Source organism: Symphodus melops (genome assembly GCF_947650265.1).
Source record: "Symphodus melops genome assembly, chromosome: 22".
Classification (NCBI taxonomy): domain Eukaryota; kingdom Metazoa; phylum Chordata; class Actinopteri; order Labriformes; family Labridae; genus Symphodus; species Symphodus melops.
The window spans coordinates 10,316,502-10,339,964 of NC_136712.1; the positions used below are offsets into that span (position 1 = coordinate 10,316,502).

The 23,463-nt window shown below is 41.2% G+C and overlaps 1 protein-coding gene across 2 annotated transcripts in view; it reads right to left on the minus strand.

Moving 5' to 3' along the window:
• Positions 1-23,463, minus strand: part of LOC306817655 (prickle-like protein 1) — a 29,394-nt gene that overhangs the window by 3,169 nt on the left and 2,762 nt on the right. The window contains exons 1-7 of one of the 2 annotated variants that reach the window (XM_079334719.1): positions 10,736-10,851; positions 7,299-7,496; positions 6,339-6,452; positions 4,024-4,161; positions 1,493-1,696; positions 1,211-1,397; positions 38-1,036 (exon numbers count right to left, since the gene is read on the minus strand). In XM_079334719.1, coding sequence (XP_079190845.1) covers positions 38-1,036; positions 1,211-1,397; positions 1,493-1,696; positions 4,024-4,161; positions 6,339-6,452; positions 7,299-7,484 — 1,828 coding nt within the window. In that variant the 5' untranslated portion in view covers positions 7,485-7,496; positions 10,736-10,851. Of the gene's footprint in view, positions 1-37; positions 1,037-1,210; positions 1,398-1,492; positions 1,697-4,023; positions 4,162-6,338; positions 6,453-7,298; positions 7,497-10,735; positions 10,852-23,463 lie in introns of those variants that run through there. The other variant, XM_079334718.1, reaches the window with a different exon arrangement.

Here is a 23,463-nt window from a genome sequence, read left to right on the forward strand (position 1 = left end):
ACAAGCAATAATTACTAAATATTATTATTCTAATTACCAGTGATGTTTGAAAGTGCCAGTGAGTCCATGGAGTCTCCAGCACCCTGTCCAACTCTCCTCAGCTCATCAGCAATACACTCAAGGGAGTCATCATACCACTGCCTGTTGTCTGACCAGAAGGCCTGTCTCCCTGTCCCAGATTGGTCTTGATCCTGGTCTAACTCTAGCTCTTGAATCTTTCTTGCACTGGCAGGACCTGGATGACTCCCGTAGGCTGAATCCCCCATCCCGTCCTGGGATTGTGCCCAGTACATTTCAGGCAGGTTCTTCTTGCTCATTAGTCCAGGGCTAAGGCTGTTGGCTCGGGACTGACTGGAAATTTGGCTCTGTGTAGGACTTGCAGGGGTGGGAGAAGAGGCTGTTACTCTCATGGATGTTCCATCAGGCTTAAGCCAGGGATCAGAGACTCCAATTATCCGGTTTCTGTCACTGCTCGGGCTAGGAGATTTAAGGGATGGCTGTTGAAGTTGGTGTAACATCCCATGGTCACCAAACTTGAGCAAGAGCTGGGTCATATAGTCATCATGCTGGGCCCACTCTTCTGGATCCTCCTCTCCACCAGCATCCTGTTCCTCCCGATCCCTCCAGAACCTCTCCTCCTCCATGCCCAGATGGGCCAGCTTGCGCCCTACAATTCCAATGTCATAATCAGCATGTCCATCCCGATCTCCATCTCCAAACTTAAACTCAAGCGAGGAGACGGTGGCAGGGGGGTTAAGCACCTGGGACTGTCTCCACTGTTCAGCAGGCCTGCTACTCTTCCCCATGCGGACACTACGCCGGGATTCACGAGACCGGGCAGACTGGAAGGCCGAATCAGATGAGTCTGATGCATGGATATCTTCCCCCTGGCTACATGCCTTTGAGCAATAGATGTGACCCTGCTTTGGTAGGAAGGGGCAGCCCAGCAATGATGTCTTGCACTGGGCACAACAAAAGCACTGATCTGTGGCGTGCCAGTGTACACCTTCATAGGTCATCTGGGCGTGGTCTACACCTAAATGGATAAGGAGAAAAAATTAGCATAACATTCATAAATAGCTAAAGAAATACATCAGGAATATCTGACTTGACATGAAAAGTTATGTTATTTATTCTTATCCTGCAAGATGGATTAAAAAAGCAGAAAAGCAAATTTAAGATGTTCCAGCACCTAACAAATAAAACTCACCAATATTTTCACCACAGGCCTCGCAGTACTCTGCATACAGTGACTCAAAGCAGCCACAGCAGTATGGCCTCCCATCTTTCATGATGTAGCGCTGCCCACCAAGCATTGTTTCACACTCGAAACAGGCAAAGTGCTTCATGTGCCAGTGACGACCTTCTGCTTCCGTGCACTCATCCGAAAAGATGATCTAATGGGAAACACGCAAACATATCACTGTTAGTTGTTTGGAACTCTCATGATTTAGCATTGGCTTTTGCCATGGCAACTATTAATGCATTTTACCTCATCACAAGAAGAGCATCGAGGTTTGACAAGCTCAGCATGGTGTCTTCCGCAGAGGATTTTGCCATTTTGGAAGAAATAGATGAGATCCACCAGAAGCTCCTGACACGTAGCACACACAAAGCATGCTGGGTGCCAGCAGGGGCTCGGCCCTGCTCTGGAGGCAAAAATTGCCATCTCCCCTCCATTGATACCACCGGCACACTGATGATCAAATTGAACAAGAGATGATCCATGAGATTTATATTTCCAGACTTCTTCATATGCCATTTCCCACACCCTTGCTTGTTATATATTATTAGTAGATCTGGTGTTATGTACGTTTCCTCAGTAATTAAACCATTGAGATTAACGTGGAGCTTATCACAACATGGAAAGACATTCTAAAATAGATCTGCAGGCACACAACACCAATGACACATGACAAATGTGTCACAGACAACAGAGGGATTATAGAAATGACTTATATATCACATATCTAATGATGTATCACACTTCTCAGTGCTGCTAAAACCACAAAAGCCAAACAACAGGTGATCATAATTTAAGTGATCTATTTCAAATGAAATCAGTGGATCAGTGGTGACAATTATAGCAGAAATACAGCACCACTACATAACATGGAGAGTACAAGTTAATCTGTGTAATGAAAAATACTATTAAAAAAGGATTGCAGCTATTGTCACAAGCTAATCCACTGCCTTTCTGACTAAAACGATTTTTATAAAGATAGAGGCAGAATAAAAAATAATTATTTTGTGACTGATAAGTTCATTTGGAGGCACTATGTTAAAACTACACTGATAAATTGTGTAGAAAAACCGACGCTAACTCACATTGGCTTATCAATCTATGTTTAATCACTTGCTTTTTCATTTAGGTTTAAAGGTCTGCAATTATTCATCGAGTGTTTCTGTGGAAATGGGCAGCATTTGCTTTCTGAGCTTCAACTGAATATACTGTCCTTGGACCTAAGTTAAAGGATCACAAATCACCACACAGATTGTCAAAGCAGGTCTAAACCTGCAATCAAAAGTCTTAATATAACCCAGTAGAGTTATGACACAAATATGTAGCTATGGGATAGCGTGACCAGCTGTTAACCATTATTACCAGGGTGGACAGATAGAGGCCTTGGATATGGAGGTGTTGTGTGTCCCTTGGAGTACAGCACCAGGAAACTGGAGCCTGACAAATTGTGTGTGAATGTATGTACAATTGTTGCTTGAAATGTGTGTGTGTGTGAGTGCACCCAAGTATGTGTGATATATCCTTTTGAACTCATGAGCATGTGCAGAATGTATAAAAATGTTAGCAAGATCGAATGAATGTGCACATGTGCTTAGGTGTGCCTGTATGAATGACTGAGTTGGTTGTTACTCAGTAAAAATATGTGTTTGTAGAGTATTTATGGACATGCATGCATGTATCTTCAGGGTACTAATGAATGTGTGTGCTCATTGCTGTTCCTATGTGACCTTGCATCCCTGTGGTAGCATCTGTTTTCTGGTGTTGATGGACTGCCTTTCCGGGGGAATTAGCATGGCTTGCCTGCTTTCCTGGATGCCTGGAAGAGGTTTACTCTATGGTCAGGGCTTAGTTTGTCTAAAGCCACATAACACTAATATTGATGTTGTTGCATAGAAATTAAATGTTTCCAAAAATAAGATGAAGGACGGCTGTAATAGCACTGGATGTTGTTTAAATTTTCAGCATAAAATCAAAAGTAGGAAATACAATGGCAGGACCAACGATTTCTCAAAGTGCTGTTGTGTTAAAGCTCAAAGAGATCCTAATGTCAAAGTGCGACTTAGAGTCAAGATTCCTTCAAATTATTGCTGACAAAAAATAGTTTCCATGTCTAACAATTAATGTCTTCCATTCCATCAACAGCACATTCTTACAGAGGAGTGTTTCAGTGTGTATAATTCTGTAAGAATGTATGTTGTACGTGCGGACACATCTATCGTTTAAGCTCATAACTCTTCAACGATTTCAGAGACAGATGTGGAAACTCCTCTCTTCCAGAGGATGTTTTAAAACCAGCTGCATGTCCTGAGTTTAGATGAGTCTAATTGTACTATTTGATGTGGAACAATGTGCCACATACTGGGACTTGTTAAGGAAGAGTTGGATTTTAAGAAAAAAAGTCATTGTTAACTCGGTTTTTTTGGGGGGTTTTTTGGTCATGCTGTGATGTAGATGGGTGGTAGGAAATTTGCTGAATTCCTCACAAGGAAACTGGCTTCTACGCTCGACTTGAGCGTGAGCCCTCCAATTTCCCCACTTCCCCCGTACCCTAATGAATGAGGTTTGTGTCCATGATTAATTAGCCAATAAGGATTGTGCCTTGAGTTGCCTTGTCTTTGGGAGGGGATAACTTGTGTTGGCTGTTGGTGTTTTAAATAAGTTTAAGAGCCACAAGTTGTTTTCCTTGCAATAAATAGTTTACCTTTATGAGCACTTAATGATGCAAGTGTGCATATGCATTGTGTATGTGCGCTCATGGGTATCCACATGGGGGAACCTACATTTTCACAGCGTGTGTGTTGCAGAGCCCGGGGCAGGATCTTGGGTGTTCCTCTCCCAAGTGCCTCTCTCTTCCTCTGCGCGCTGAACATATGGAGCTCTCTCTTTTCCTCTTCGGTGAGAGAGTGGCAGTAACGCAACTGATAAAGAAAAAGAGGACAGATTAGAGAGGCATTTCTTGAAAAACTAAAAGAACAGAAGAGGGGGATTTTTGGCCAGTTGGAAGGGCAAAAGAGGGTGAGAAAAACATCCACCAATTCCCGGTGATGGTCCATCTTTCATTCGGGATGTTTAGAAACTGCTTTGCTTTCTCTATTGATTCTCATACGTAGCGTCGCCTCTATTTCTGACATTGTCTAACTACGAATGAACTTAGAACTTAGACCCTCCGTCAGCACTGCACAGTTTGTTTTGCTAATGTTTAAGTTTAGATTTTTCAGAAATTAGACACTTTTCATGTGCATTGACTCGTGTACTCACATTGAGCATTATCAGCAGGCAGTACTGATATTTGCTTCAGTATCACTCCTGAAATATCTAACTTATCTTTAAACTTCTGCAAAGTCTAGGACATAAAGTCCATATATGGCTTTAAAAGAGTTCAACTGAAGCTAAATCCTACAAAATCGAATAAAAGAAAGGCATGAGCAACACACACAAACCCTTCTTCTGTGTTTAGAGTCGGCGATGAAGCCCCAGATAAAAGGCCCCAACTATCCTAACATTTAGCTTGGTTGTTCTCTACACAACACTAAACACTGACCAGCGTGTGAGCTCACACACTGTCTCTGTCTCTACCTTTCACGCCCACAACACACACACACACAGACACACACACACACACACACACACACACACTGCTCCCCTCTGAACAACAGTTACACATGGAATCCTGTGGCAGTTTGCTTCCTCGACCACCAGGTCTGCCGACAAACATCATAAAACCACTCAGTCGAACACTGTGTACATGTGAGTCCCTATTGTGTATCTTCCGTGTGTGTGTACAGAGACCGCCTCTGTAAGACAGTGGCCGCTCCCATCCTACCCCGTGGTGATAACCCCTCCACCATATCTCAAAATGTAAACTCTATTAACACAGATGTGAAAGGAGTGCTGGTTTACAGACCATAAAGCTATTCTACAGAAGAGGCTGGCATGCGCTTTACTCTGAATGGACGGATTTCTTTGTCAAACGTTTGGGGGAATGTAGGCATTGTAGTTTTACAAGAGAGGCAATTTGTTTTAGCTTTACTCAGCTGTCCAGGGTAAGTTTGAAATATCTTGTTAATTCTGAGGAGAATGTACAAGTGCTCACAAGCAACGATTGTAGACAATGAAAACGGCTTAAAATGTTAAAGCTTTAGTTTGATTGTAGTTACTGGAGTTGACTCTTCTGAACAGTGTCTGTTGATCTGATTAAAAAGAAAGGAGTTTAAATCAATTGACGTAGAGTAAGTCAACGTTGTATTTATTAGTTGGCTCACCCTCCAGATACAAAATGACTTCTGTAACTTCTCGAACGCCGACATTTCTGCTCTCGCTTCTTCTTCAAGGTCATACACTTTATTTCCTTCCACTTCACCCACCTTCAAACTACGTATGAACCCCATTTTGGTTCTTGATTTTAAACACAATTCAATCGCGGTCAGCAGTCTCAATCTGTTTGCAACTCTCAGACTCGTCACTTAAACTACAACTTCTCTCATTAATTAATGTTTGACTGTATTTTTTTTTTAATGTTAACTGCAAGATCCAAGAAAACTGTAAATTCTACACTTTATGGGCATGTCTGTAAAACAGAATACATTTGGGATGCAGTTAAAGGGCTAGAGACAGCTGCCACAGAATCATTGTGTCATTATGACTTTATTTTGAACACATTTCATGCATCTGGATAAAGAAGAAGCAGCTCTGTCCTTCATACTGTTCCTTCACCTTCTCCTGCTCTCTCTCAAACATCCTCTCAGTAGCCGTTTTCACAAAATGCGCATTCCTGAAAAAGTAAAGTCAATAACAGCCTGCCCTTGAAGTCTTCCTGAGTTGCTTGTTCGCACGTCTGTCACAGCAGGTGGGGTTCAAGAGGCAAGCCATGACGTAAAGACGATGCACAAAGATGGCGAATCCACGATGACAACGTTTGCAGTCGTACAAATATTTGACACGTTTCAGTTTGAAAGACGGAGCAAAGGTGATCATACGAGCGTGCAGAAAACATGAAAAAAAAATTTCATTACATGCGCGATGACTGCAGGGGGATTTCACGAAAGATTTTGTGCATGTATGAAAAAGGCTAGTGTCTCTAACTCATCCTCTCTACCTCATTGTCATGCGGCGGCAGCTGGTAGAGAAGTTGTCGGATCCGGTGTTTCTCTCCGGGGCTGTTCACATATGGCACCTTGTCCTCTGGTAGACAGGAGAAATACATCTGCACCTGTAGACAAAGACATTTATGAACATTTTACATCTAACTATAAAAAACATGGGTTTTTTAACCTATTCATCGCCCCTTTTTTGACGTAAATAGTTAAGACGTAGTGCAGCCAGGAGGCCTACAGTGTCATCAGAAAGCTGGAGATGAAGGGAGCAGTAAAAAAAGGACAACAGAGGAGAGAAGGTTTCTCATCTTGTCCTTCAGATCAGGCTGAGGAGAGAGCAGCTGGATATCATTGGAGGCTGACTGCTGTTTTTTTGTGTGTCATCATTCTCTTACACTGCGGGGCAAACATTTCAATCTAAACCCAGTAACAGGCATATGAGTGTCAAACCCTCCAAAAAACGAGTGACAGCCAGATAATAGAAACACATATTCCAGCTGACACGGGGGGGGGGGGGGGAGGCAAAAATGTTTCTAAATTATTTCAAGAAAAATGTTAAAAATGCTTACTGAATTTTGCAGAACATCTGTATCCTACGTGCATAAAAGTGAAATGGGAAAAAAAAATCCACAGCCAGATGTTGGTCGACAGCATGTGGTACTACTAATCTGCTAGAAAGGCACAGAGAACATAGTGTCTGTGCACATGACCTTGTTTGAACTAAAAGCACCCTTGTTGTTAACAAACAGGTTTATTCACTCATCCCTCCTTCACTGCTCCAACTGTAACGTGTGATAAATGGGTTTTTTTGGCCCAAGACATTTGTGCTTGGATTTTCCTTTTCCAATGCACCTTTAATTTTACAGCAAATTAAGCTAACCTACTCATACATATTGAAATAGAAATGATTTAAAACAAATAGTAGATTCCAAATGAAGCTTAAAAACAGGCTGAGGTGTTACCTGCTCAGGTCTGAGTCCTGGTGGCACCCACGCGTACTCCTCCAGCGCACAACCAGAGTCATCATCGGAGGTGGAGCTCCTCTGGAAGCCCACGCACGTCTTCCCCATCTTCCCCACAGTACGAGGGTCCATCTCCAGGCCTCGAGCACAGGGGCGCTCCCCTCTTTCACTGCGCTCCAGGTTCATCACACAGTGGTGCTGTGGATAGAAAAGGGAGGATTAGTGATCAAAACGATAAAGCCAACCTTTGCCTTTATCTATTTTTCTATCCCCCCCTCTGTTTGTTCATAAAACAGTAAAGTAACTGGCTGAGAAAACAATATGTATTTCCTTTTTTATTTCCACATGACTACAATCCATCTGTTAGATCAGTGGTTCCCAACCTTTTTGTCTTGTATTCCTTGACAAATCAGACTAATTAGTAATTTTTCACGCCATTGCAGTATGTCATACCTCTTTCAGTCTTCCTTTACAGAAATACACTGTATAATTCTCGGATTCCATAAAACTACTTGTCAACCTTCAAAGAGATCTTATGACAAACTTAGAGTGATATATAGTGGAAAAACTGAAGACTTTTCCATATTAGGCCCTTATTTAACAGCTATACACGACTTCAGTCAGCGGTAAAATACATATCTCATATAGTGTAAAGGAAACAGGGTACCCATATGTGCATTTGCATCCAATTTAAGATCCTAGAGATTTTTAACTGTGAAGGTACATTGGGTATATTTCTTTTAATAGTTCTTTCAACTTTGGATTTTAACGCTTTCACATTCCAGCTGTTCCCCACCAAGCATCTGTTACTCTTAAGCCACTAAGTACTCAAGGTTATGAGACACGTGTTAGCAGCCCACCACTTTGAGATGGGACAGTGATTTAGAGCTTTTAACAGGGAATTACAGTACCATAAAAAGGTCAAATGATCTGAAGAAAATGCCAAAGGGAATAAAAAATGAAGTGGCTACGGTTCCATTTTAGAGATGCATGTGATCAGCTTTCAGAACAATCTGCATACGCCCACCTCAAGCTCTCTTTCAGAAACATTTTTTCCTCCCTCTTTGTAAGACGATAAGAAGTGCTGTTATATATAAATATAGGGATTAGTCAGTCTTGTCACTGTGTGTCTGCCACCTTCAGCAGTAGCCCTCTTATCTAAGCAGCCATGCCATCAGAAGCCTCTCAGCCTGATAATGCCTGAAGTGTTGAAAGAGCCACTTGCAATCTGCCCCGCCTCATTGACATGCAAATATTTTCAGGAATAGATCTTGTTTGGGTGAAAACAGTCATTAAGTTCACACAAGCTCTCCAAACTTCACAGAGATTCGATCTTTTACACATAAGCAACACTATGAGGGACATTAGGGTCTTGACGGCTTGTTAACAGTGACTGCAGAGCAATCACTTCAACACGTTTGGAACAATGCTTGTGCCAGGTGATAAGGAGATTCTTAGGGACTTTATGAAAATGACTGGGGTGGAGAAAATGCTAGAACTTGTGTTCGATTTATGAATATAAAAAAAAAGCAAAATAACACAAAGGTTATGATTACATTTCAATCCACCCTGATTGGAAAGTATTTGTGCAAGATGGCCACAAAATTGGTAAGTCCAAAACATTGGAAGTTAAATGAGTAAATGCCCAAACTATGAAAAACAATGCTATATGTATATGCTGTTCAAAATATGTAGCATTTGAAATAAGAGCTTCTAAATAAAAGTTTTTACCAGTGACTATGAATTCGGAATTTTTCAGACAACCTTCTCATTGTGGGAAAAAATATCCCCTCCTTCCTTCCCTCTTCCTTCTAATAATTTGTATACAGTCCCTTATCAGATTTAAAAGAATCTTCTAGATACGCTGATTGTAGTTTGGGGAATCCCTGAAAGAATATTGTTCTCACTGAAGCCCCCTCGAAGGTGAAAAGTCATCTGCAACTAAACTCAAAATCCAAAAGTTGTCATCCAGCTCCAGACGCCAGTTCACCCTGAGGGTCTCCTGCCTCACATCATGTATTTGCACCCCCAAAATACAAGACGGTTTTAGCATTCCCATAATTAGCATACAGTTGAAAGAAGCCTTGGGTCTGAAAACACAGAATGAACCAGATTAGAAACGTTGTTAAAAGTCAAACCAAAGCTCTTATCACACAGCAAAGAGGTATGTGACTGTTGCTTTGTTCTTCAGTGACTAATCTATCAGGTTTTATGGTGGGACAGATAATGTTATCACTCAGAAACTTTTCTTTACCCATTTCACTTAATCTTGTCTAACCTGGTTAAGACCAATAAGTAATACAATTAGATGAAGCGGGGTTTTTTTTTTAACATACAAAGAATTTTGAACCTCAGTTCCCTGGCACTGTGGTTAGGTTGAAAAAGGTATACAATGGAAGAATAACTTTCATTACTGAAAAGTTGTCTGTTGTTGATACCTTAGAGGACAAACAGAGTTTTAAAAAAAATGCTAATAATAATTTGCTATAGCTCCAGTTGAGTTTTAACTGAGCAGAATTCCAAAACTAATCAAGACATGGTCAAGTACTGAAAATAAGAGTTGTCAAAAATGTAATCCATGAAACAAAAAAAAACGGATCTAGAATTTTAAATCAGGTCTGGTATCTGGTCATCAGCCACTCTTATGATTTCTTCCCCTCAGCTCTCCTCCCTCTCATCCCAAAAGCTACCAGGGGAACGGTGACTGCAGATTCCTGAGCCAACGTACACATCAACTCACATTACACCATGTCACTCGTTGGCAATAACACAATGGCCGTCTTTGTGAAAAACAAAAACAAAATGTCCGACCATTCCTTCTTTAAATCCAGGCAGACGTGACAGGAGGAGGTTAACGGGGTCAAATGGGATACTTTTTGAAAAAGGCGTTTAAGGAGTCACAACACTGGCTCTGTGTAAACACAGGCCTGATGTAGCCTGCTTAACGGTGCCTCCCTCACCTTAACTGACACTGAATGGGACTCTCCTTCACTGAGGAATTACTAAGTCAAATGCACACAATCTCTGCAAACTATACATCCTACTTTACAGAGCTTAACTCAAACAGATTTCATTCACAGTATCAGATTCCCTCAAATCAAGCTTGTGGAAAAAGTCATTTTCGAAACGTCACAGGATTTTCTTTAGAAAAAACCATTAAATAGCAGAGTTCAAAGGCCGAGGTCATCGCTCTTTGACTGGCTAAGAGTGTGTTTTTAAGGCCAAATGGGTGTCAGGGGGTGCACAGGAGACTTAACACAGCTGGAGTTAGACCACCTGCACAGACGTACAAAAACATAGTCTGTACACACAGACACAAGACCTACACAAATACACATGCACTGTCTCAAAATATAGCAACACATACACGTAGCATTGTAACAGTTTCATTACTTTAGAAATTCACTCTCTTGTGTATTGATCTGGTTTCCTCTCACCTTTTGGAAAAAGATCCCTCTTTCTGCCTTCCTATAGAGCGCTCATTCACATCCACAATCCTCCAGGTCACACAGCACTTAACTTCTTTGCTACATCACCAAAGCATCAGGCTAAAAGAGTCTGTTCCAGATCCTATTCAGCCAGGAAGTGTTGCCCCGATGTCTCAGCCTTTGCATATGAACTCAGCTGAGTAACGTGTGAAAAACAATCCGTAGATGGGAGGAACTCTTTTTTTAGATCTAGAGCTTCAACTCCTTCAAGTTCCAAAACAGCGAAGAGGATAGGAGGGCAGAGAGGTGACGTCTCTATCTTGAGTGTCTCTGATCCCTGTGAGTGTTTTGGATTGAGTGGATGTGTGGTTGTGAGCTCATGGGGCAGCCAGGCCATGTCGGCTCCTCCCTAAATCCTCCCCTCCAGAGCAAATCGCCTGCCACAGCACCTCAATCACACACACTCTTCAGAATCAACACCCCACCTATTTCTACACCCCTTCCTCCACCAGAGTGACACCAAGACTTTCAACCCCACCCCCCAATTCAACCTTTAGACTCGTACCCTAAGGCTGGGTCCAATTCTCGACAGCAGTTCACCGCATTTCAAGAACGAGCGGAATAATCTCATTGTCCCAACTTGCTTACAATATGACTAAAGCAAGTTTAATTGGACCAGCTGCTCCATTATCTCAACTCAAATAACGAACATTTGTCCACAAATCTGAGTTTAATTTGTTGATGAAGGGGACTGGCATAAAACAGAGCTACATGGAATTGTTGCACTTTTGTGAAGACAACGGTTGACTTGACGTTGAAAAAAAAAATGTTGCCACTAAGGGGTGGCAAAAAAGAAGATATCCTCAGACTTTTAGTTACTATGGCAGACAACTTTGAAAACACAGAAAGAGCTGTCCAATATTAAATCTCCTTCGAGCTTTGTTTTGGTCTCCACCCACTCCTGAGAAACGCATTTAACTCTTACCCTCAATTTCCACATATTCTGTGTGGGTTTTCTGTCCTACTACATGAAGCTGAAACTCAAAGCTATTCTACACATTTTTCTGATGTGTTTGGAGGTAAATATAAAAAAAGCATGATTGTTGGTTTTTTTTATTGTGAAAAACTGCGTCCTGTTGTGGCGACAAATCGAGCGAGAGTGAACCAAAGTCAGTGCTAGCACACAAAACTCAACAAAGTTTGGGGTTTAAGTCTATGTTGTCTGCCTACACATCCGAGTACTGAATACAATTCCTTGCTTGCTGATATAACGAGACACTGACTTTAGTTTCCCATTGGAGTGCTTAACATATCTCTTTCTAGAATTAAACTCCCCATGTATTCAAGTTTTTTTTCTGGTTAATTATTAACTTAACTTCCTCCCAAGTCAGCCTCATCCATCTTCAGAAGTTCTCACGCAGGGGATCTGCCTGCTCGTCCTGTCACAGACACTGCCGCCCCCTTCCTATTTTGGAGACCTGAATGAGTGAGAGGAGAAGGGTCCCCTGTCCTCATCTCTCACTTCAGCCAATCACAATGGCATTATTGTCACAGAGCACTTCGATTCAGGAAACTTGTGATGATCTGGCAGAAGAACGAGTGATGAGTCCTTTTTATTCTTCTGCCAAAATGAGACATCCACCATGAGAAAAGGCTTTTGTTCCTTGATATGCATGTTGATAGTTTGATATCGTTTATCTAGACAAGCTTTGCATCATCAGTCATTGTGAAAGGCTGAAAATCTCCAACGGATTCATTTAAGACGCTTAAAATGACAAATGAGTTTACTCAATTGTCCAGTGGACAAAGAAACCCTCTTCCCTGACAACCTCACAATGTGCCTTGCAGAGAGGGAAACAGAGCTGTTTGTCACATGCCAAGATACCTGTTACAAATGAGAAACGACAAGCTTTGAAAAGGCAGATAAAGAAAAAGATTCTGCTTGTGAAGTATTGTCAATGTGCGTTGCCAAAAAAGGCATCTCTCCTGGCCTTCCAGTGAATATTCAAAATCAACCAAGAGGAATTCAGCAGTTGAGTCACCATTAACAACTCTGAAAACCTGTCAAGTTGTCCTGGAGTATCGCTGCAAATTCGTCTGTTTCAAACCCTCAAAATGGTAATATGAATTTCAGACTGAGGGTTAGAGAGGAAATTCTGTATTTCTGTAACAGAGACGCACTTAATTCAGAAGAGAGGAAAAAAGACAATGAGGGGGCGAGGATTGCCTGGGCATGAATGGAGGACAGGTCAGAGGATGAGTGGCTTTATCCCGAACAATAGGCAGATATAGGCTCTTCAGACTTGGCCTGGGCCGGTGGCCAAAGAGCCATGGTCCTTTGGAGAAACACAACCGGGTAGTTGACCTTGCTGTCTCCTCTGCTTCCTTTCTAAAGAGAGCAGAAGGTGCAACAGTGCTGAAAGAAAAATTCCGTCTTAAACTCGATTGTGTTGGTTTGTTGATATTTCCAAACCAGGAAACATAAAGAAAAAGACATCTCTCCTCTGCAATATAAACCAAGTCTTTGATTGGTTTTCACCATTTTATATGCCATTGAACATGCCGTATGCCATCTCATGCACAAATCTGAGGTTGGTGAATAGGAATTTACTAATGGAGGATTTATGCAGTGACCTTTTAAGCCCAGATAGTACAAATACAAACACAAGATTCAAACATGGGGTCGATACACAATTATTTTCCAAAGGGTTAGATGGGCTTTGGATTTGTCCTTATGATGTTTGAACTCATAGCTGCCAATTCAAATTGTGCACATCAGCTTTTCAGAGCCAATAGAGCCACCCAAAAATAAAGCGAAGCGAAAGACATGTAGACCTTGACAAGCATTTTCAAGAAAGAACCTTTGGCTGATATCCAGCATTCATTAAAAATATCAGTCTAACCTTAAACTCAGGAACGTCAGAAGTAGTTTTGACTGAAACCTTTTGATCAAGTCTCTCAAAAGAACTTTCTGAGCAGAGTTTTCTTTCCTTGGCAAAAGCTTGGTCTGGGGTTCAGACAAGATCTAGTGACCTTTTTCTTTACTTGAAACCCAAGACCAAGTCTGGACTACACACTGGCTGCACAAACACACTCTTACACATTCCAGGCACACTTACTCAACCCTTCTGGCTGCACATTTCATTTATCTATTGGAACAGAACTCGACTGGTACTTTGGCCTTTTCTTACCCTTTATTGTGTTGAGCAGACGTGCCTGTTTCCACAGTGTTGTGCCTCATTTTCATTTATAATGGTCATTCACACCTGGATTCTACTGCAAGCACTGTGTTTCATCACCAGGAGGCACAACAGGGTTTAACTGATCTATTCGAATGCAAATTTCAGGGGAGATGGCCCTCTGTTTTTTTTTAACTGAAATAAACTGACGTGTTGTGACTTGTTGCAGGACAGTTGATAAGACCAACTCAAACAGCATGGAGACAATTCCTAAGGAAGGAAATAAGAGTGTATCATGAAATACAAAAGACATCCCATTATATTGTAATTTTAACCAGGATTACAATTTTAACAAAGTCGTGAAAATAAAGTATTTCAAATACTTTAAGCAATTATAGTGTTCGCTTTTGGCCCATATAAATTATATGATTGAAGAGGAAGTGTTCCTCAAAGGATTGACAAATTAAAAGGTATGGTGAAGAGATTGTCATTATAGAGAAAGAAGAAATCCAAAGAATTGAACAAATGACAGTTGCAAACCACACAAGATATCCTGCCAACCAGGTGCCTCAAAGTGCAAACTTTTGTTCCCTCAAACATGGCTAAGTAGAAGCTGACAAGCCTCGACAGATGAATCCCAATGAGGACATTTGAAATTGATGCACACAACAAACCCAGTCCGCAGAGTCTTTAAAAGTAGTATTGTTACTACTCCTTTTGAAACAGAGGTGCGCCACTTTGAATAGACTATTAATACAATTCTGGTGAAACCAAAAAGGAAAAGTTTCTTTTCCACAGTAACAACCTCAGAGTGACATCTGAATTTACATCCATCATGATTTCCCTTTCAGTCCCTTTCACTCCACCAGACGCCTTTAAGCAGCCATTCATAGCAGGAAACGGATCTTTACCCCTGATTAACAAGGCCCACCAGCTTGACCCGCTGCTGCATATCAGGTCTAGGGAAGTGTTCCTCACTGATCTCGCTAGTTCAGTGTTAATGTTCCCTGACACTTCATGGCTGTGTGTGATTCAAGTTTCAGGCCATAAAACACTCTGTTGAGATCTATCACAGGGTGTTACCTGCACACCTCTGGGACAATAGGAGCAGCAATAAAAGTTGTAAAATGCAGGAAATTGTTGCTTAGTTGGGGTTTGGGCTGGGAAGCTTGAGTTTCAGAACCCCAATTATACCAATTTTAAGTACGATGAAGAATGGGCGGCCTATTTTTTATGTCCTATGTTTATAGGGGCATCGGTTTGTTGGTTAATTGGTCAGCAGGTCGGTTCACCCATTTGGCCCACATTGGGGATGAATCATAGTTTAGTAATCTCTTGAGTCCTCCTCTACCAGCAACATAAGATATGTGTGCAGTATCTCAGACTATGAGGTGGATTGGTGCAGACATTCATGTCAACTGCCCAGATAGCTTTTATGATGTTGGACTTTATGTTCTGGGATTGTTACCCAATACCCACAAATTGTGTTGATGACAAAATACATGCAAACCTATACTCCCATTGTCCTACCCCATGTCTTGTGTTTAATTCTAATTATTAGCAAATATTATGAACTGATACATATGGAAAACTATGATGGCATCCATTAGCACAAATCATAATGCTCATTTAACACATAGAGTGTTGTTGTGATGCTAACATTTGGCTAGCATACTTTTCTTCTAAATACATACGCTGTTTTCATAACCGAGTACGACCTACTACTATCTAAATCAGTACTGCAGTATATACTGCATACTGCGTTCAACAATAGTATGTAGTGTGACTGGCAGTTGTTGGTTATTTTGCAGTATGCTTGGCCCAGTTAAACTGGTTTCCGGTCCTGGAATGCGGAGGTAAACACCGGCCTAGTTCAAACAGCTGCGCTTCGGCAGGTCTCTGACTTGGCGCTTTGCATTGTGGGAAACAGTAACCAAGGTAGACTGGTCCGATGTACACTGAACATTTTTCCTGAATCAGTATGACATCCTGGTATTTTTGGCATAATACGAATCTCGCAGTTGTTCGCATACTATATACTCTATACTGCATTTTGGCTAAATCAGTGCGTACTACTAGTATTGTACGCAGCTTCAAAAACAGCCATACTCTTTCCTGTCTTTTTTTTTTTTTTGCTTGAGCGTGTGTTGGTGTTGGCATGCTCCCCATCTTCCTGCTCTCTGCTCAGCTACTTCAACACACCTGCATGCAATCAGCTCATCCCCTATTTGTTCACCTGAGGCTAATTAGCTCATCTTTTTTGCAGTATGTCTAATCCAGCTCTTCACTCACTGCAACACAGCATGCTCAGTTTTTCTGTTTTTTGCTTTTGTAAAAAAAACAAAAAAAACACCCATCATCACAATACCATGGGGCATGTGTTTTAAGTTTTTTTTTAATTTTGACAAATCATCAGAAATGGAGGCAGAGGTCAAACCTTCCAGTTAATTTGAAACAAGAACAATATCTGCTTTAGTGATGTTACTTTAGCTTCCATCTTTAAGCAGAATTTATTTGAAACATTTTACTCGACTACAACTCTAAGTACTTTGAGCAGAAACGAAACCTTGTTGCACACGAGCCTTGCATCAGAAACCATTTTGCGAGTTCTCAAAAGACCTCAAAGCTATCTGTTAGTGACTGTTCTTTCCAACCCTGATACAAACATACAACAAATGCTATTAAATAATATGATCTCTTCCAAAATAGCATTCCCAATTGCAGTTAAACATTGCAAATAAATAAATAAATAAATTCAGCCTCAATGCAGCCTTTCCATAAAGATGTCAATCTTTATGGAACTGGTTCAGCCTTTATCCCTGCATATGAAGCCAATTACTCTTGACGTTCAAGAGGATTTCTGTAAAACCCCTCGCCTCTCACTGACATGACTATGTTATGGAATTATACTATTTGAGTTCTGCAAAGAGGCTTCCCACGTTAATGTCTACAGAAAGTTATCTATTACCAATATGTGTAATGATTTGGCTTTCAATACCTCACTTAAACTGCTTCATACGAGTCATTACCTGTAACGGACTGCAATGGTCCCTCCAGGCTAAAATGTCTTGCCAAGCCAAAGTATCCACTTGGTTAAAAAAACAGTTTCATCAGGCAGCTGGGTAATATATTTCATCATCAATCATCAGTTGTTTTTACACAGAAGATATATTACTCTACAATTCAAAATATTGGTAACGGGAGTGCAAGACTTTTACACATCTATGCACTCAGACATATTCCACTTTGCAGAAATTGAACTCATATACATTGCATCATGGCCTTGATGGTTTATGGATATCTTACAAACTGATGGGAAAAATGGTGCCCATACAGCATCCACAGTGCAGTGTTTTAGTTTATAAACACCAAATACATTGATTGTTGACAAGGGAAAATAAGTGTATCACTGCAGTTTTGCTTCAATTGAGTGAAAAGAAAAGAAACAGGGTTCATATATTGGTCACTGATGAAAAGCCATAAACAGTAAGCTAAACATGGTCAAATTCCAGCTCCTCTTTAAAGTTGAGGTCACAAATAAACTGTTATTAGGCCGCAGATGTAAGGCAGACGGACGACAATAAAAGTTAGAAAAGCTCTTTTTCCCGTTGAAAGGAAATAAAAAGTGACACACTCCAGCTGCACACATCCATTTTAAATTCTCTTTTTTCTGCCTTCCAACACACTCAGAACTAAGACTGATGCAGCGTTGTTTTTCCTCTTACGGGCATTCCCTTTATCAGTCTGAGTATCTATCTGAGTGATTTACAGTGCGTCTCGTGTTGCGGCCAAAATAAACAGACACATGTAAGCTTTAATAAGCTGTGCCAATCAAACTAGATGGATGCAAAAACAAATGTCCCCTAGAAAAATATAAGAGAGGGAAGCAAATGTAAAAACAGCTATATCTGATGACATATCAGGCAAGACAAGCAGCAGTGTTGCATCATGTTTGGTATGGGAAAGCTGTGTGTGAGAGTACAAATCCCACATGAATATCAGCATAAGAGATAGATGTAGGCCAGGGATTGGGGTTGTGTACACAGAGGCTTAATGACAGGACCCTGGAGGGATGGCACACAAGTCAAGCGGAACAGACAAACACACACACATTAACCGGCTGTCTATTACACAACCCGTACCTTCAATTTCCCATAATTTAAAATTGGAAAGACAACACGAGCTGGGAGCAGCGGGTCGCACCACGCAACAGCCGAAGGGGTCTTTGTCACACTCGGCCTACATAGGCCGGCACAGTTCTTAAATAACCATAGTGTCATAGAAGGGGGTGTGGGTGAAACTAAATAGCCTTGAGTTGATTCCTGGGGGACTTTTTGTTAAGTTTTATATGGGTTACTTAGCCAGCAGTGAAAGATTTTTTTAAAGAGACAGATAACAAATCAGCTGAGTGATTTTACTTCATTCAGCACAGCAACCTTAGTGTTTTGGCGGTGGCTTTAAATGCCACGTGGGCGTCAGATTTAGAAGGTATGTGTTATATGAAAGCTGCTTTGAGCTCTTGCTTAAATAAACTCACTATCACAGGGAAAGTGGCGTGACTGGACTCTTTGCGGGGTGTTTACCCCCCCCTCCCTCCTCTCCTAGGGACTGTGGTTGAATTTGGCCAGGAAGCCGCTGTTGGCATTCCACACCAGCCCTCGAGTAGCGGGCCTGAGGTTCATGGGTAAACAGACGACCCGGTTTGGTGGGCTTCGTGTTTAATTTCGGAGCTTGTCTTACTTTCTCGCTGTCTCTCCTCTGGGCTCCACTTCTCGTCTTTCCTCTCAACAAGCCATATCCTTAGTTGGCCTCTCTGTTAATTCAGACCTACCTGACAGTTCTGACTAAAACCTTCTGGGTTTACTATCTGTCCTGCTTGGCGACAGGCTCGGCACTCTAAACACACACTGAGGACTAATCTGCAACAGATGGGAGACAGCCCAGGGAGGAAGTATAATATAAAAGGATATACAGCATATTTGTACCCCTCTGAAGAAAAAGATAGGGTTTCAACTAGGTTGCAAGCAAAGCCGGAGGAGGCTTGTAATGATGTGCACTGCGGCGGCTCCCAGGGGCTTAACTGGACATATTACTTGAAGATATAAGCTCTCCATCCGCAGCCAGATGTCTGAAAGGCCCTGAAGGGGATTCTTGGGGGCTTTTCTCTGAAGGGAACATGCATACATGCTCATTCACACAGTCTAAAAGCTACATGTAAAGTGTTTGGTAAATAAAAACATATGGAATCAAGTGAACGTGCATGGATGCATAGATGTGCACACACACAAACAAGCCCACACATGTTGGATTTTATGGGTGACTGGTTAGAGATAATGAATACCGCCCCCCACAGATCACAGTCTGTTTTTGGAGGTCATTAGTGTAAACATGAGACATTTATTTAGTACCTCATTAATGCAAGTGGCAACTTAAGCCCCCTTTCTCTGGCCAAAACAAGAAACGGATGCATCTCAAATTGCTGAAATCTTTCAAAGCACTATTTGTATTTATTTTGAGACAAGCACTTGCAAAGCCTGAAGCTTTCATCAGATAACCACTGCAAGAGAATATCTTGAATTACACTCTTCCTCAAAAGTTTAAATTGTCCTGCTTGTTGTTGCTACTTGATTGCTAGCCACAGAGCGCAAAGGCAATTCATGTCATGCTAATTTTGAAAAGGTTATAAAAGGAGAAAGTGTTTCTCTTATAGTAGGCTTTATGAAAAATGTCATCCAGAAATACAGTAGCTTAATGGACTTTTTTATTTTTATCATCAATATCCATAATATGGATATGGATAAAAACTGTAAAGACGTCAACGCAAGGTTGGAATTTTCGATTTATGTGCTTGATTAATTTTGCCCTATTTAAAGCATCTATATCATCCATTTGTTTTTTGGCTCCTTTTTGGTCCCTTGGTCCCTACCAACTCATAACTGCTTCACTAAGCAGCTAGTTGATAACTTTGTTAGCTAATATACGATGAGTTCTACAAGGAAAGTGGGCCAAATTAATACATGGACCAAAACAGTATGCAACAAACAAGTCTAACCTCTTTTTTTCTACCGTACAAACATGACTTGGAGCTGCTTCATGCACCAACAAATGTGCAGGTTTTGGCGAATTTGGTGAAAATCCTGTAATTATCCCCACCCTCACTTTCAAAGTAGGCTAGTTATCACAACAAGCCATTTCCTGACTCCTGGTGGCATCAGATTGGATGGAGCCATTTCCCCCTCTGGGTCAATTTAAAAGGCTGGTATTCCTCGGGGATGGAGCAACTAGGCAACATGGAGATATTGTGACGGATAGGGCCTGTCCCTAGAGACATCAACAGCCGACCACCCAACAACTGGACGTTCACATGATTGATAATGAAATGTTTTATCAAAGGGTTGCCATCTTGAGTTTTGTCATAAAGATCTGAAACACCTCTTTTTCTAATCGGCTTCTGTTTATGACGAGTCATGGAAAACAGAGATTCATAAGAATATCAACGGCCATCTGAAGCTCCATGCATGTCCAAAAAAGCAAGGGCTGCGCTAATAAAGTTATTTAGAAAAGCAAAGATTTAACATTTTGGAAAAAGGAAAAAACGTGAAAGACTATACTTGATAAATTGACAAATTCAGCTTGGGAGTTGGTCACTGTCTCAGGAACACTCTTTTACAACACACTAGACACCATGCAACCAACATAATGAGTGATAGCAGGAGCTAAGTCATGTTTTCCTGCTCCTCAAACTGAAGATAAATTGTTCTCCTGAATAACCCTTTAGGAATTTAGTTGTATTTGCATCATGCTTACAGGTGGAGATGTGCTGGATCAGGCCATGAATTAATCACACTCCCAGTTTTGCAGGTCAACCATGCATCTCCAAAATGTCATGTTGTCTTAAACAACAGCGCGACAGTTCTTGGACTTGATGCGATGCACTCTTGGCATCATTTGAAGGATTTAGAAAGGGTGTTCCTTCATCGACACTGAAAAACACAAAACTTCCAGACATCAAACTTTGTAACATGATCACTTAAATTAGGCAGTTTCAACACATCAGCAATATTGTATGAGTGATGTCCCACGCAACAAACCAAAACCTGTTATGGAGACCTTTTATGTTCTCATTCCAAAACAAAACTGAAGGCTATCATTTGTGTTCCCCCTCAGGGTGGTCATTTGACGTGGAGTAATTACGTGGTTGAAATCTTGTCTTCCTAAACGAGACTGTGTTCCTAGCTATACTGTTTACCATAACTCGAGCTTTAAAGCCTTTTAATTATTATCATCTAATAATCAGCACCTTTAATGTCTCCATAACCACCAAGGCTGGCGACTGGCAGTGTCTGGGCAGACGAGTGCGTGTGTTTTTTTGAGTGGCTTTAATCATCATCAAATAGAGCTGTGTGTATAGATAATTAAGGTGGTGCCAAATCTACTCTCACTCGCAGGCACGAGTCGGGAACGCTCAACAACACCTCAGTTTGCACCGCTTAGCAAGTGCTGGGGGCAACTATATTTCTGCCTCCCTGCAAGTTTTAACAGAGTGGTGTGTAACTCCCTCTTAGAGTCCATTACTCAGTGTCTGATATTCTTCTAAGCCCTGGATTACTTTTCCTCCCCACAAGCTGACCATAATACCAGGCTTGTGCAGCCAATGTGGCCTGCAGGGTTTTGGTCTGTAACCACTCAGTGTGCACAAGGATCTCGATTAGTGTTTCTTAGATCAAGGACTGCCGCACACATTGACACACCGCACCCTTCAACTCCTCTGCACGGCCGTGGTTCATGGCTACTGTAGGCCAACATACTGTATATACACACAGTTGGCTTGTCTTTTATCATTAATACAGCAATATTTCCATCAAAAGATATCAACCTCTGAACGGTTACATTTATTCAGAAATGTTGATCATATGAAAAATGTCATAAACATTTCTGAATAAACTCACTTCAGTTAGTTAGTAAGGCTACCTTTAGGATTATTTTCATTTTCAACAGTACTTTTTATCAACATGATTTACAGTATAATGATCCCTTCATGTGCAGCCCAATTCGGATCAAATAGGTGGAAAATAAAAGTACCACAATAACAAAAAATGAAAAGTTGAAATTGATACATGGGCTGCTGCCTGCCAGTTGGTCGAGCAAGTGCACCACCAAGTCACTCTGTCTTGTAGCTATTTGGTGTGTGTCATCCTCCACGCTTATTCCTCACATTTCCTGTCTCTTTACAGCTGTCCTTTAAAACAAAGAAAACAATACAAAGAAGCAAAGAAGCAGTAAAACTAAAAGAAAATGCAGAACAAAAAAACACTAGATACAAAAAAAAAGAGAAAAAAATTCAGATCCAAGCAATCACATTACTCCAATTTAGCTTTTCAGTCAAAGTAAAGTGTGTGTGTGTGTGTGTGTGTATGTGTGTGTGTGTGTGTGGGGGGGGGGGGGGGGGGGGGGGGGGTTGCATGGAATAAATATTTGGAACATTTGAATTGTGTTGTGTTGTGTCAGTGTTGGTTGGGTTGCAGCACTAGTTGTATGTAATCTCCAACATCACCAGTTGCAATGCTGCTTGCACTGGTTAAACCTTCTGGCTTCCATGTAAGATTACCTTTTTAATCTCTGCTCTTCCCAGAAAAGTCAGGTTTTCACTGTTGGGGATCTCCAGTTCAGTGAGAAATGCTTCACTGTTTGGCCCAATACACACAACTACAGTGGATAGCAGCTTGGCAAGTGTGCGTGTATTCTGAGGTTTGGAATGATTTACACAACCCCACACTCAATTAATTCCAGTATGACAGCACAAACCTGCCTGTGTGTACACATGCTGGTCTGAGGTATTAGGCTGACAGCAGCGCACAGACAGAACAGTGTTGACTTACTAATAGACGGAGGTATGGCTCTCTCTTTTTTCAGACACACTCACACTTTTAAACACACTTAACATTCATGTTTATGTTTCTTATTGGTTCCATTTATTTAATGTAATGCCAATCTATGTTCCAGCTCAAAAACTGAGACACAGGAAATCTGTTAAAGCTGTACTAACCCTAACCTGCACAAAAACTTAAATGTAAAAAGTTACAGTTAATCTCTGTAAAAGCATGTCCTTTAAACTGCTTTCAAACGTCATAAGGGACATAAATTAATAATTCAAGCTAACCAAGGGTTGTCTCTTATGTTCTAAGTGTCAAAAATCGATAAATGTCAAATTCATCACATCTTGAGCTATTCAAACAGCTTCCTGCTGTGATCAGATGAGGTGTTTTGGCTAAGGAGTCAGCGGCTCTAAATCCAGAGCACCGTTGGCCATAGAGCAAAAACGATTTTCCAGGAGAGAGTCCAACAATATCAAAACAATCTCCAGGCTGGATTTCCTCGCTGGCATTTGAACCTTGCTGGAGAGGATGAGAATTTGGGTTGCATAAAAGAAAAGGAAGAAATGTAGGAAGAACACGCTCATCTGGATATACTGCTCTGAAGAATGAGCCTGTCAGTTTAGGAACTGTCCAAGAAGAAAAAGCAACAAGAGCAAAAAGTCAAGGATGCATTCAAAAATCT